This window comes from Gigantopelta aegis, unplaced genomic scaffold, assembly GCF_016097555.1.
Source record: "Gigantopelta aegis isolate Gae_Host unplaced genomic scaffold, Gae_host_genome ctg4400_pilon_pilon, whole genome shotgun sequence".
Lineage (NCBI taxonomy): Eukaryota > Metazoa > Mollusca > Gastropoda > Neomphalida > Peltospiridae > Gigantopelta > Gigantopelta aegis.
In genome coordinates this window covers 14,148-30,000 of record NW_024533844.1, presented here as the reverse complement: position 1 = coordinate 30,000, position 15,853 = coordinate 14,148, and the positions used below count along the sequence as shown (strand labels likewise).

Here is a 15,853-nt window from a genome sequence, read left to right as displayed (position 1 = left end):
TGTGCTTCAGAGCTGACTATAAATCAACTTCAGAAAAAATGCAACTGAAATGTATTAAATTAACCGTTCTCAACAAGTTTGCATTCTTTTTCCATTTAATTCCTACTTCATGCGGTGTATTGTCATAATAAGTGAATCTACATTTATCATTGCCCAGAGGCAACTAGATGCATTCCAGAGTCATACTTTTTTAATTGATACGCGGTTGCGATGTCGGGACTCAATGGGAACTAGTATTCCTGAAGATGTGCAGATTGGTTCTTTGAGCACTGCACCTTATCGCTGTTGTTAAACTATCCCTTTTATATAACAGGAAGCATTTACTCTGGCCGCTTAATACAGGTAGTTTACCGACAGGTGACCGCTTATTACAGGTGCATTTACATTATAAATCGTTTGGGAGGGTAAAAGGTGGCCGCTTAAGGCAGGTGACCGCTGATGACAGGTTTGACTGTGTGTGTGTGTGTATATATATATATATATATATATATATATATATATATATATATATATATATATATATCGTGGAGTTTGCAATCATATCACACTCGTCGCGCAAGAGCGACTCGTGAGATGTTATTGCAAACTTCACTGGATGTGACAAAAAACGTGAAATATCCTCTATGTATTAAGCTTGACATTATAAGATAAAGATATTAGGAATAAAAATAATGTATTATGCTCATCAGAGGCTCGCATAATACAAGTTTTATTCCTAATATATTATATTGACGATAACGAAATACACGAGGGTAATAATACGCCCCTCTGTCTGTCTGTCTGTCTCTCTCTGTCTCTCTCTCTCTCTCTCTCTCTCTCTCTCTCTCTCTCTCTCTCTCTCTCTCTCTCTCTCTCTCTCTCTCTCTCTCTCTCTCTCCTTCTCCTACTTGTTTCAAGTATGCCGGTCGAATGCCTTATAACAAGTGACAGAATCCAAAGTGGATGTCAAAATATGTAATGCTGGAATCGCTTGTACTTATATACTTAGGCTGGTGAATATCTGGTACCGATCTGTCTCCATGTGATGACACTTTTTAGTCAACAGTCACCTGGCAAATGCAGGTAGCCTGTCACATTATGTTTTCTCTCTCTGGAATGCTAGAGTCGCTTGTACTTATATACTTAGGCTGGTGAATATCTGGTACCGATCTGTCTCCATGTGATGACACTTTTTAGTCAACAGTCACCTGGCAAATGCAGGTAGCCTGTCACATTATGTTTTCTCTCTCTGGAATGCTGGAGTCGCTTGTACTTATATACTTAGGCTGGTGAATATCTGGTACCGATCTGTCTCCATGTGATGACACTTTTTAGTCAACAGTCACCTGGCAAATGCAGGTAGCCTGTCACATTATGTTTTCTCTCTCTGGAATGCTGGAGTCGCTTGTACTTATATACTTAGGCTGGTGAATATCTGGTACCGATCTGTCTCCATGTGATGACACTTTTTAGTCAACAGTCACCTGGCAAATGCAGGTAGCCTGTCACATTATGTTTTCTCTCTCTGGAATGCTGGAGTCGCTTGTACTTATATACTTAGGCTGGTGAATACCTGGTACCGATCTGTCTCCATGTGATGACACTTTTTAGTCAACAGTCACCTGGCAAATGCAGGTAGCCTGTCACATTATGTTTTCTCTCTCTGGAATGCTGGAGTCGCTTGTACTTATATACTTAGGCTGGTGAATATCTGGTACCGATCTGTCTCCATGTGATGACACTTTTTAGTCAACAGTCACCTGGCAAATGCAGGTAGCCTGTCACATTATGTTTTCTCTCTCTGGAATGCTAGAGTCGCTTGTACTTATATACTTAGGCTGGTGAATATCTGGTACCGATCTGTCTCCATGTGATGACACTTTTTAGTCAACAGTCACCTGGCAAATGCAGGTAGCCTGTCACATTATGTTTTCTCTCTCTGGAATGCTGGAGTCGCTTGTACTTATATACTTAGGCTGGTGAATATCTGGTACCGATCTGTCTCCATGTGATGACACTTTTAGTCAACAGTCACCTGGCAAATGCAGGTAGCCTGTCACATTATGTTTTCTCTCTCTGGAATGCTGGAGTCGCTTGTACTTATATACTTAGGCTGGTGAATATCTGGTACCGATCTGTCTCCATGTGATGACACTTTTTAGTCAACAGTCACCTGGCAAATGCAGGTAGCCTGTCACATTATGTTTTCTCTCTCTGGAATGCTGGAGTCGCTTGTACTTATATACTTAGGCTGGTGAATATCTGGTACCGATCTGTCTCCATGTGATGACACTTTTTAGTCAACAGTCACCTGGCAAATGCAGGTAGCCTGTCACATTATGTTTTCTCTCTCTGGAATGCTGGAGTCGCTTGTACTTATATACTTAGGCTGGTGAATATCTGGTACCGATCTGTCTCCATGTGATGACACTTTTTAGTCAACAGTCACCTGGCAAATGCAGGTAGCCTGTCACATTATGTTTTCTCTCTCTGGAATGCTGGAGTCGCTTGTACTTATATACTTAGGCTGGTGAATATCTGGTACCGATCTGTCTCCATGTGATGACACTTTTTAGTCAACAGTCACCTGGCAAATGCAGGTAGCCTGTCACATTATGTTTTCTCTCTCTGGAATGCTAGAGTCGCTTGTACTTATATACTTAGGCTGGTGAATATCTGGTACCGATCTGTCTCCATGTGATGACACTTTTTAGTCAACAGTCACCTGGCAAATGCAGGTAGCCTGTCACATTATGTTTTCTCTCTCTGGAATGCTGGAGTCGCTTGTACTTATATACTTAGGCTGGTGAATATCTGGTACCGATCTGTCTCCATGTGATGACACTTTTTAGTCAACAGTCACCTGGCAAATGCAGGTAGCCTGTCACATTATGTTTTCTCTCTCTGGAATGCTGGAGTCGCTTGTACTTATATACTTAGGCTGGTGAATATCTGGTACCGATCTGTCTCCATGTGATGACACTTTTTAGTCAACAGTCACCTGGCAAATGCAGGTAGCCTGTCACATTATGTTTTCTCTCTCTGGAATGCTGGAGTCGCTTGTACTTATATACTTAGGCTGGTGAATATCTGGTACCGATCTGTCTCCATGTGATGACACTTTTTAGTCAACAGTCACCTGGCAAATGCAGGTAGCCTGTCACATTATGTTTTCTCTCTCTGGAATGCTGGAGTCGCTTGTACTTATATACTTAGGCTGGTGAATATCTGGTACCGATCTGTCTCCATGTGATGACACTTTTTAGTCAACAGTCACCTGGCAAATGCAGGTAGCCTGTCACATTATGTTTTCTCTCTCTGGAATGCTGGAGTCGCTTGTACTTATATACTTAGGCTGGTGAATATCTGGTACCGATCTGTCTCCATGTGATGACACTTTTTAGTCAACAGTCACCTGGCAAATGCAGGTAGCCTGTCACATTATGTTTTCTCTCTCTGGAATGCTGGAGTCGCTTGTACTTATATACTTAGGCTGGTGAATATCTGGTACCGATCTGTCTCCATGTGATGACACTTTTTAGTCAACAGTCACCTGGCAAATGCAGGTAGCCTGTCACATTATGTTTTCTCTCTCTGGAATGCTGGAGTCGCTTGTACTTATATACTTAGGCTGGTGAATATCTGGTACCGATCTGTCTCCATGTGATGACACTTTTTAGTCAACAGTCACCTGGCAAATGCAGGTAGCCTGTCACATTATGTTTTTTCTCTCTCTGGAATGCTGGAGTCGCTTGTACTTATATACTTAGGCTGGTGAATATCTGGTACCGATCTGTCTCCATGTGATGACACTTTTTAGTCAACAGTCACCTGGCAAATGCAGGTAGCCTGTCACATTATGTTTTTTCTCTCTGTAATGCTGGAGTCGCTTGTACTTATATACTTAGGCTGGTGAATATCTGGTACCGATCTGTCTCCATGTGATGACACTTTTTAGTCAACAGTCACCTGGCAAATGCAGGTAGCCTGTCACATTATGTTTTTTCTCTCTGGAATGCTGGAGTCGCTTGTACTTATATACTTAGGCTGGTGAATATCTGGTACCGATCTGTCTCCATGTGATGACACTTTTTAGTCAACAGTCACCTGGCAAATGCAGGTAGCCTGTCACATTATGTTTTCTCTCTCTGGAATGCTGGAGTCGCTTGTACTTATATACTTAGGCTGGTGAATATCTGGTACCGATCTGTCTCCATGTGATGACACTTTTTAGTCAACAGTCACCTGGCAAATGCAGGTAGCCTGTCACATTATGTTTTCTCTCTCTGGAATGCTGGAGTCGCTTGTACTTATATACTTAGGCTGGTGAATATCTGGTACCGATCTGTCTCCATGTGATGACACTTTTTAGTCAACAGTCACCTGGCAAATGCAGGTAGCCTGTCACATTATGTTTTCTCTCTCTGGAATGCTAGAGTCGCTTGTACTTATATACTTAGGCTGGTGAATATCTGGTACCGATCTGTCTCCATGTGATGACACTTTTTAGTCAACAGTCACCTGGCAAATGCAGGTAGCCTGTCACATTATGTTTTTTCTCTCTCTGGAATGCTGGAGTCGCTTGTACTTATATACTTAGGCTGGTGAATATCTGGTACCGATCTGTCTCCATGTGATGACACTTTTTAGTCAACAGTCACCTGGCAAATGCAGGTAGCCTGTCACATTATGTTTTCTCTCTCTGGAATGCTAGAGTCGCTTGTACTTATATACTTAGGCTGGTGAATATCTGGTACCGATCTGTCTCCATGTGATGACACTTTTTAGTCAACAGTCACCTGGCAAATGCAGGTAGCCTGTCACATTATGTTTTTCTCTCTCTGGAATGCTGGAGTCGCTTGTACTTATATACTTAGGCTGGTGAATATCTGGTACCGATCTGTCTCCATGTGATGACACTTTTTAGTCAACAGTCACCTGGCAAATGCAGGTAGCCTGTCACATTATGTTTTCTCTCTCTGGAATGCTGGAGTCGCTTGTACTTATATACTTAGGCTGGTGAATATCTGGTACCGATCTGTCTCCATGTGATGACACTTTTTAGTCAACAGTCACCTGGCAAATGCAGGTAGCCTGTCACATTATGTTTTCTCTCTCTGGAATGCTGGAGTCGCTTGTACTTATATACTTAGGCTGGTGAATATCTGGTACCGATCTGTCTCCATGTGATGACACTTTTTAGTCAACAGTCACCTGGCAAATGCAGGTAGCCTGTCACATTATGTTTTCTCTCTCTGGAATGCTGGAGTCGCTTGTACTTATATACTTAGGCTGGTGAATATCTGGTACCGATCTGTCTCCATGTGATGACACTTCTTAGTGAACAGTCACCTGGCAAATGCAGGTAGCCTGTCACATTATGTTTTCTCTCTCTGGAATGTCTGTGATAGTACAGATTACACTAAGGTGTTTCTTTTCAAATGGTGATCAGTGAGGGTCACAGGCTACCATTGACGCTTTTTTACTGAAAAAGGATGGGAAGCAAAACGAATATTGAAGGAATTTTCTACAAAACATTTGGAAGATTAGTTTTGAAGGCTATCTTACAAAGAATACATTGGATTAACAAGATATTGAGATCAGTATGTGGGACACATTTGATAATTTTTCTAAGTACAACAGTTATAAATAAACAGTAAAATAAGGTAAGTTAAATTTGCTTTGACAGATTGCGTTTGACTGAAAGATGTGAACTCTCAGACACAGAGGTACCTGCTCGGCTCCAGACTGCCCCACTGTGTATGCGACTCTGGCATTACACGTTTAGCGTGAAACATTCAGTCTGTCACTGTGTAAAAGGCCTTTTTACTAGCATATTAATTTTTTTTCTCCCAAAAATGGATAATTATTGTGGTATAAACATTTTCCAACTTATTAATCGGTTCACATTTGTACAGTGTTGTTTGTATTGGGGTTTGTTATTATTCGGGAAAGACACCCGATATATTATTATTATTATTATTATTATTATTATTATTTGCAAATACAAATATCAATGATTATGAATTTCACATCCCAAATGTTTCAAAATATGTATTTTAAAAATCAAAACAGTTTATAAATAGACGTTGAAACATTTAATTACGTGGAATCCATGCCTTGTTTTGTTGTAATACTAAGATTAGCCGAAATCAAGGTATGGTACTGAGTTAGAGTTTTTTCTGGGGTTTGTTGTTTGTTTGTTTGATTGTTTGAAGTCTTTGTTGCTTTGCAGAGTCCGCCCTATATTGCCAACACATTAGTGACAACCAATCTCAACGAGAATGATAATGGCGGGAAACAACTCACGTGCATTTCGTGCACGCACATTCGACCAATCACTATGCGTTTCGTCAATCCTAATGGGGTGACCTCTGTTGGACCGACCAGTCACTGTACGAACTGTTTTTCTGTTCACCAAGTTAGCCCAATCAGTGGTGAGTAAAGTACATTTGGACAGTGTTTTAAATGTTCCCACAGAGAACGCCTTTTTGTCATACTATGGAGCTTACCACAATTTATTTATTTCTAAGCCTATTGTTTTCTAACTTGTACACAAAAATAGTTTTAAAAAATTGTTATTTCCAAAACGCTGAAATTATTAACAAAAAACCCAACAAAAACCCCACCATTTTTGAAGGATCAGTGTGATTTCCAGGAATTGAAATGTAAATATTAAATACAAACAAACACTTATTTGGAATTTATGTTGCATGATTATGCGTTGTGAGATTGTTTGTTTGTTTGTTCGTGTAAGGCCACTAAACGGACTTCTCTCTCAATAATAACTAACCACCAGCTGTTAAAGAGACTAAGCTCAATTTGTAGCTATTTAAAAATGTTTTCGACAAATAAAATACTGTTATATTACTAAAATTACAATTTACTTACATGTTGTTGCTTAGAATATTCATAAATATCTTTATAACAAATGCAGCCCAGGACATCATAATGTTTTGTAGTATCTCGGTATCAATTTGTATCAAAATAATTTCGAACGTACAAATTTATTATTGCTTCCAACGGCCAACCGAATAATTCGGCCAAAGGTCATTCTAAATGAAATCTATATATTTAATTAAAAAGGCAGGATGTGTGTGTTTATACTGTTGAGGGAACAAACGGAAGTCTTGCCATGCTGAAAACTTAGGTTAGTCCCAGTAGCCGCTGTTCAGAACAAACCACCCAATGATTGGACATAACCACAAACGCAAATTACTAATGACATATTTAAACAGGTGTACTACTGGTATATTTAAACAGGTGTACTACTGGTATATTTAAACAGGTGCAATAATGGTATTTATTACATACCTATTCAATATTACTATGGTGATATAGACATTTTGAAAACGTGTGATAAATTTATGGACAGGAACTTTTAAATGGGGAATTCCCTTTTTCTTTTTACTGCAGTTAGCGCCTTTTATTTATTGACGTCATATATGATTTACAAATGACGTCATATCGTATTTGAAACATTACACAAGGCTGCCGCAAAATATTATTCTTAACATTAAGTAAATCCATGAAAGGAGTTTTTATCATAGATTTAACAAAGTGTTGTTATGACGTTAAATTATACATGCTCTCTCTCTCTCTCTCTCTCTCTCTCTCTCTCTCTCTCTCTCTCTCTCTCTCTCTCTCTCTCTCTCTCTCTCTCTCTCTGTTTGTATGTTTGTTTTTGTGTGTTTAGTTTATTTGTCTAAAATATATATATTGTCTCTTCTCAAAATAGACTACTGTCTTTTCTACGAGAAGTTATCAGGTGGTGTGGAGTTTGCGGCTGCGCGTGGTTACGTCATCAAGGTGGAGTGTACGGACGGGACTAATTCGACGCAGGCGGTCATCAATGTGAACATCATTCCCAACCAGTACCCAGTGTTCGCAGGGTCAGCGTCAGGTAATGTACAACATCCAGGCCACAGATGTCTTCTCGTACTATACCTGCATGGCCGGTCCTAGCGGGGTGACAAGGGGCGAGGGCAGTTGCAACCACAACAGATTACCAAAAGGTGCAGGAACGGATCTAAGATTTTTGACATGGATCGTGAGGGGTGGGGTAGGGGTGGGGTGATTAACAAAATTCTAAAATGGGTATTTTGAGTTTGACGAAGGCAAAATGAGCCGAGTTCCCAACACGAGTACGATCTGTAGTGGGTTCATGAAATTATGATATAAAGATGCTCAGAGACGCCTTGTTACGGTAGTTGAATATTGTGGATGATATATTAAAAAAAGTAATTAAATAGGGCACTTCAAACGGACGTGGGGGGAGTGGGGTAGGTTACAGGACGTCTTCTGGATCCGCAAATAAAATGCATTTGTAAGTTTGAAAATGTTTTTATTGTCTTTTTTTTTAAATTTAAGCCCTTTTTTTACGAAGCGATCACAGCACTAGAATGGCCGGTCGCTTTGTAAAACAAGGTCTTAAACAAGATTATCCATTGCTGTTCTGGACCTCGTTTCTTGAAGCGATCGTAGTGTTAAGATCATCATAAGTGCATGACTATCTTAGCATGAACTTATCACTAAGATCGCTTCATAAAACGGGCTCTGATTCTTTCTGTACTGCCACTCCACGTATTTCAGGCTTGGTAACATAACTGTTATGATGTTTTACGTTTCAAGATTTATTTTATTTTATTTTATTTTATTTTTATTTTTATTATTATTATTTTATTTACCTCAAGTTTGATCGTATTAGGATACCTTTATTGTAGGTGTTTACAATTATTTCACTCTACGGTATATAATTTCAGCGACGTGCTTAAACCCTATCAATGTTGTTGCCTTGACAACCAATGATCCTGTTTACACAGTCACCAACGTGAATGACTTCGAGAACGATGTCATCTACTACAACCTCACATCCATACCCGTCGTAGACAACTTCAAAATAGGAAGTATGACAAAGTCCGAACGAAACTGTTAACAGCTATGATAAATTACCTTTAATTACGTTACATTTCCTCCAGATTTCGTCTAGACACATGTTACGAAAAAGGAATTACAGATTCCACTTATGAGGCAGTAACGATGTCACCAATATCGACTTAGCTGAGATACCATAGGGCAAAATGCATGCAGTTTTCTGCCGTGTATCATTTTACATTTGTTATGGGATACTCTTCTAGAAGTATGTGACATAATTAATATGAAATCAATGTGCTATAGTGGTGTCTTTCAACAAAACAAACTTTAAATCATCACGTTTTCTTTTATATCATAACACGTGATGACGTTTGTCACGGGGATCCTATAATACCCGTAACTGAATGAAACACGATTATCCAAATATCTCTCCTAACTGTAGCCTATATCTATTAGATCTCTCTGTATCGGGCAGTTATACCCCAGTAGCTCTGCTCTAGGTATAAACAGAGATACGATCTTATATAAAGTATATGTAATATAGCACGTTAGTTCACTAGAAAACACAACAAAAACACAATACACTTTGGAATCTGTATTAATACTACGCTGACAAATGTACTGCCGCAGTAGTTAATTAACAACAACAAATAATAACAACCCAGAACTGATCACTTAATTAGTTAATCTCTAGGTGTCTAGTTTACACAATATTCTAATCACTTCACCGTGACACAACACCCACACGTGTGATAATTGAGAAATGCTGCCAGGAGAACGTAATTAATAAAGAAATTACAACTCTATTCCTAACTCATTCAGTAACCTTGTAATACAGAATTAATACTGGTACATATCACCATAAAGACAATAACCTACAGTTTACCTAGGTCCTCTAGGATGACTGGCTAAGCTTTAATACTTAGAACAGTGAAGCCTACAGTTTACTTCGTCAGTTTACCGGAAACACTGTCTAAATGATATTGGTATAATACAGTATTAAAATATTTAAAGTCACATCAATCACATCAAGGTTATACAACAGAGCAGAAATATATATTTACCAGTCCAAACGGACTAACGTTCCCTGGGAGCCTTGCTATGTTTCTCCCTGATATCTCTAAAACCCTAGCTATTTATTATAAAAAAGCCGAATATCGCCCGGGGGAACATCGTGGTACCGAATCCCTACAAGTGATATTTCCACAGAGACCAAGACGGCAATTTTCTTTTGGATGGCCAGACTCACTGTCGCCTATTCGCCAAAATCACGGTCGTAAAAACCGCACTCGCGGAGGTATTACGTAACTACTGGCCACATTGCCTCCACAGGTGGTCCGGGTGTGTATTAGAGGGTACAGCTCGACCACCGTCGCGCGGAGGTATTACGTAACAAAGTGCCCACCTGGGCTTAAGTGCAAATTGGGACTGATCACGGCCCTCTAAAACAATTAATATCGCCATAGGCGAAAAGAAATAAGAGCATGTTCCGTCACAACGTTCTTAGATTAAGTCATATCCTGTCACCCTTCTTGGAGAGTATTTCATAAAAAGGCAAAATGGCAGTCGCACAAAATTACATGTTTTGTTTTGCGCTATACGATCTCCGCGAAGTCGATATAGGTGACATATTTATCATCTAATATGTGGAATCTGTATTTATGTAATATTTTTTGTTTTCAGTATTTATATTTGGACAAATAGTGGGTAAAATCTAACGAAAAATAAAGGCACGAGAGCAATTTATCGTAGTTGTTAACAATTTGGTTCGGACTTTTAGTTTTATTTGGAATGTTCCTCGACAAATCACATGGGCGGGGTTGTGGGTGTGGTGGTCCAGGCACATTTTCCGGGGAAGTATGATCCCCCCCACCCCCCGCCCTGAAAACTTTGCTCGCCTGTCTAGACCCCACCCATAACTGACGTCTGAGGGTGCGTACACGACAGACGTGCCACAACCACAAATGGATATGGGTCGGTTTGGTTTTCAATGAGAAGAAAACTCGATTTTAAAATCATTAATATTTATAGATGCTTAAGCATGCAATGAGGATTTCATATTTTTTCACGGTAATATATTTACAAATTAAAAACCATTGTAACTCGGTTTTGTTTCAACTTTAATTTGGAATATACCTAACTAAATGAATATAAAACAATTTTTAATTAATTTTTTTAATGTAAGTTTATATTAAAATGTTTATTTTAGTTTTGGGTTATTTTATTTTATTTATTTACTTTTAAAACATTTTACCAGTTGACGGAATAATCCGAGTGAAAACTATCCCGACTGATCTGTGCTTTCCCGTGATTACCTTCTTCGTGAAAGTCCGTGACAGTCGAGATGAGAATCCGAGTCCTCTGGTGGTCACATGCCCACTGCAAAGTAAGTCGAACGTTGTGCTATTTTTATTAAAAACTATGATTGGCTGTTTCTGCGTTTTGTTGCTTTCGGATGTTTTTATTTTGCATGCATGCTCAGTGTCGTACCTAGGCTATGATAACTGACTTAAGTCAGGGAACATTATCTTTGCTTTCTCCAGATGGACAAAAAGAACATGTTTTTTCCCCTACCTAGACAAAAATGACACTTTTTTGTATTTTTGTGGATGGCAACTTGCATCGTCTCCTACCCCCCTTATAGGTTGGCCTTGTAAGTACCGTGTTGTTGGAGTAATTGTGTCGTTGTTACAATAATGATTTAATGTGTCGTCAGGTCGAGATGTAGCTCAGTGGTAGAACGTTCACCAGAGGTGCGATGCATTCTCGTACTTCCCAGTCACAACCAGCGTTCCGCTACTGGTACACCAGGGCTCACGGTATGCATTGTCATGGCTATACATATGTGCATATACATTACACGATACCTTGCTATTTTTCAGATGCAGTAGCATGTGTGGCGGTAACGTCTCTCACTCTCCCCCTCAACCTGTCACCCGCCCTCTCTCTCTGTCACACTCTCTATTCTCCCTCTGTCACACCTGCCTCTAACTCTCTCCCCTTCTCTTTATATCTCTCCTCCGACCTTTTTTTTTTTTATCTCTCTCTAACTGCCCCTACCCTTCCATTCTCTTTCTCTTTTCTATCGACCAAGTGTCGAACTAACACAATGTGAGACACCACATAGCCCCAATTTAAGACTGTGTTGAGGTGTCGTTGACAATGATTCGTTTCGTTGACCGTGTATTTCACCAGACTACTACACGACGCCCCAGTTGACGAACGCTAACCGCCAGACGACGGTGGGCGAGCAGCTGGCCGTTGGGTCGACGGTGTACACGTTCACAGCGATCCCCAGCACACCGAGCCTCACCTACCAGCTCACCACCGCCGACCCCTCACTGCAAGGATTCTTCTCCGTCAGCGGTAAGTTGTCAGCTGGATCATCACAGCCAACCTAGTTAATGTGTTTTAACGACAAAATCCGGCATATGCAATTATTTATGAAATGTTGGAGTAGGAATACTATTTAACGTTGAAGGTAGTGATAGCAATTCGTAAATAACCGAGTTCAACCTCGTTGTCCTAAGCGCATATTACGGCTACCGCCGAACAAGCTAATTCTTTCTATAGTAAGCATTTGCTATGTTATAAACTTTGGCACAGAAAGGATTAAGTTAAAGATGTCATGATAATAGTGAAATACAAAATTGATATTTGTATACATAAAAAATGTCATTTAGTTTGGTTTCTTAAAGATTGCTTTTCATCTATAGGCAACAATTTGATATTAAACCAAAAGCTCGATGCGGAGAATGCGGCAATGAATGTGATCCGAATAAACATAAACATTTCCAATGGATTTTGTCGGGAGGTGACTTACTACCTGGATGTACGGGTCAACGACGAGAACGATCCACCGGTACTCTCGCCAAAAGACTTCTCCATAACATTACCCGAGGGATCAGTGGTATGTGTTACTGTAAACCAATAGAAGAACTCGTGTATCGTTAAAACCTGCATATCCGATATATTTTTAACATTTAAAGTTAAAAGTTAATTAGGCTAAATTATTTGTTAAAAACCCAAAAAAACACAAAACAACAACTACAAATAAACACACACACACACACACACACACACACACACACACACACACACACACACACACACACACACATATATATATATATATATATTTTTATTTTTATTTTTTTTGCTGGTCTGGTCAGCGCGCGCATCGATTTTGACCCTGCATGTCAACATTTTGTTTTTCCAAAAATACTGTGGTAGCTAAAATACCGCGCTTCCTCACCTAATAATATTGTGCCGTACTGTGACATTTTGGGACCAAATGAAGTTGAAGTCATTAAAGTTGCCTTGCTATATGGAAAATATGAAGGAAAGCATTTAGGGCACCAAGGCATATATATGAAAGGGCACCATGGCACCATGGCACCATGGCAAATAAAAAAGGATCAAGGCAGATGAGGAAATAAACAAAATATAACCAGCGTTTCTGTCCAATCCATGGTTTTGATGAAACAGAAAAAAAAGAACAAAACACAAAAAAGAACAAAACAAAAAAGAAGAAGAGGGAAAGTGTGTGTGTGTGTGTGGGTGGGGGGGGGGGGGGGGGCTTTGTTAGAACCAGAAACCGGCTATGAATATATTTTGCCGTATCCAGGGTTTTTTAAGGGATTTTTACATACCAAAATCTCATTCTTTATTAAAACGAGTGTAAGAAAAACAAAATTAGCGTAAATCTTCACGTGCAAGTTGTCGATGTTGTTGCTGAAAATGAAAAAGGGACACCTTATATCCTCTCGGACTCCATTAAAGAAAAAAGCCACTGATAAATCATAAGGGTTGTCAAGCTATAGCTCTGTTCGTATTTTGTTGTAACTTGATGTGGAGGGGAGCGTTAACCCTTTTTTATATCCCATCACACATATATTACTATATAGTACATCAATAGCTATTTTCAAGACAGTTTCGTTGCAAAATACGTTGTCATTTATATACGTCTGACTGCATATCTGTCTCTCTTTCTCTGTATACATACGTGTGTGCGTAGACGTATGTACACAAGTGTACGTGGGCGTGCATGTTTTTTTTAAATTATTATTCTTATCGACAACTTAAATGTCTCCTTCACATTTGCAGGCTGTAGTTGATGCTAACTTTGGCGTGACTGACCCGGATTTAATCGACACCCACGTCTACAGTATCGTGTCCGGCAACGCCAACGGCCTGTTCGTCATCCACCCGATCACCGGGGTGATCACCTCGACGGTCCTGTGGGACGTGGACGGCGGCCTTCACCCTGGCTTTGTGACCCTGGGCGTCCAGGTGGCGGACATCAAGGCCGGGTCGCCGACTGGCGCCACGGACAGCGCCACGGTGCGGATCACGTTCACAGACATTGATGACAACCCGCCCGTCTTCAACAAGGCGGCGTTCGTCTTCAACATCTACGACTGCACGGTGCCGGGCATCATCGGTTCAGTGACGGCGACAGACGCTGATTCGTCCTTCGGCAACAATTTTGTCATTTACGATCCCGCCGAAGATGCCAATGTCAAGGTCTTTTCCAATGGACAGGTGTTCTTGAAAATTCAGCAGAGCATAGGAACCAGTCCACCGTTGACCGTTACTGCGCGCGGTCTTGGCGCCGTTCCTAAAGTTACGCCGTGGTCGTCCCAGGTGATTCTGAGTATAGCTAACTGCACCACCCAACCCCTGCCAGGCGGTGGAAACTCATGCAGTTCTCGATGCAAAATGAGCTTCTCGCTGGGAATTGCTATCATTTTAGCAATTCTGTTTGGACCGACATCTTACTAACTTGGGGTTTTTTTCGTTTCTGTTTGACGCATCGAAACATTAATCTTATTTTTATATGAATGATGAATTGATAACCAACACAATTTGCGATAAACAATTTGGCTATTAAGCTATGTTTTTAAAATAAAAGATAGACTGCTTAATCGCATGTATACGCCAATACCCAATATTACGCACAGTACCAAATTACGAAGGACAAAATTGTTATCTCTTGTTTTTTCTTTCACGATACGATGAGATAGATCAAAGCGAATTCGTATTTTTCGTAAACCAACTGGATTTGATATAATACTTTAACGTGGTGGTGTTTGAACAGCACCATGCCTGTAGTTAAAGGCGAAATTGGTATCACCTGGGCGGGAAACGTCTCGTGGTGGTGTTTGAACAGCACCATGCCTGTAGTTAAAGGCGAAATTGGTATCACCTGGGCGGGAAACGTCTCGTGGTGGTGTTTGAACAGCACCATGCCTGTAGTTAAAGGCGAAATTGGTATCACCTGGGCGGGAAACGTCTCGTGGTGGTGTTTGAACAGCACCATGCCTGTAGTTAAAGGCGAAATTGGTATCACCTGGGCGGGAAACGTCTCGTGGTGGTGTTTGAACAGCACCATGCCTGTAGTTAAAGGCGAAATTGGTATCACCTGGGCGGGAAACGTCTCGTGGTGGTGTTTGAACAGCACCATGCCTGTAGTTAAAGGCGAAATTGGTATCACCTGGGCGGGAAACGTCTCGTGGTGGTGTTTGAACAGCACCATGCCTGTAGTTAAAGGCGAAATTGGTATCACCTGGGCGGGAAACGTCTCGTGGTGGTGTTTGAACAGCACCATGCCTGTAGTTAAAGGCGAAATTGGTATCACCTGGGCGGGAAACGTCTCGTGGTGGTGTTTGAACAGCACCATGCCTGTAGTTAAAGGCGAAATTGGTATCACCTGGGCGGGAAACGTCTCGTGGTGGTGTTTGAACAGCACCATGCCTGTAGTTAAAGGCGAAATTGGTATCACCTGGGCGGGAAACGTCTCGTGGTGGTGTTTGAACAGCACCATGCCTGTAGTTAAAGGCGAAATTGGTATCACCTGGGCGGGAAACGTCTCGTGGTGGTGTTTGAACAGCACCATGCCTGTAGTTAAAGGCGAAATTGGTATCACCTGGGCGGGAAACGTCTCGTGGTGGTGTTTGAACAGCACCATGCCTGTAGTTAAAGGCGAAATTGGTATCAC

At 40.7% G+C, this 15,853-nt stretch overlaps 1 protein-coding gene across 1 annotated transcript in view; it reads left to right on the top strand.

The window, feature by feature from the left end:
• Positions 1-14,929, top strand: part of LOC121392739 (protocadherin Fat 3-like) — an 18,780-nt gene extending 3,851 nt beyond the window's left edge. The window contains exons 2-8 of the mRNA XM_041523834.1: positions 6,215-6,416; positions 7,718-7,882; positions 8,742-8,885; positions 11,111-11,239; positions 12,049-12,219; positions 12,570-12,763; positions 13,960-14,929. Coding sequence (XP_041379768.1) covers positions 6,215-6,416; positions 7,718-7,882; positions 8,742-8,885; positions 11,111-11,239; positions 12,049-12,219; positions 12,570-12,763; positions 13,960-14,637 — 1,683 coding nt within the window. The 3' untranslated portion in view covers positions 14,638-14,929. The remainder of the gene's footprint in view (positions 1-6,214; positions 6,417-7,717; positions 7,883-8,741; positions 8,886-11,110; positions 11,240-12,048; positions 12,220-12,569; positions 12,764-13,959) is intronic.
• The last annotated feature ends 924 nt before the right edge of the window (positions 14,930-15,853 follow it).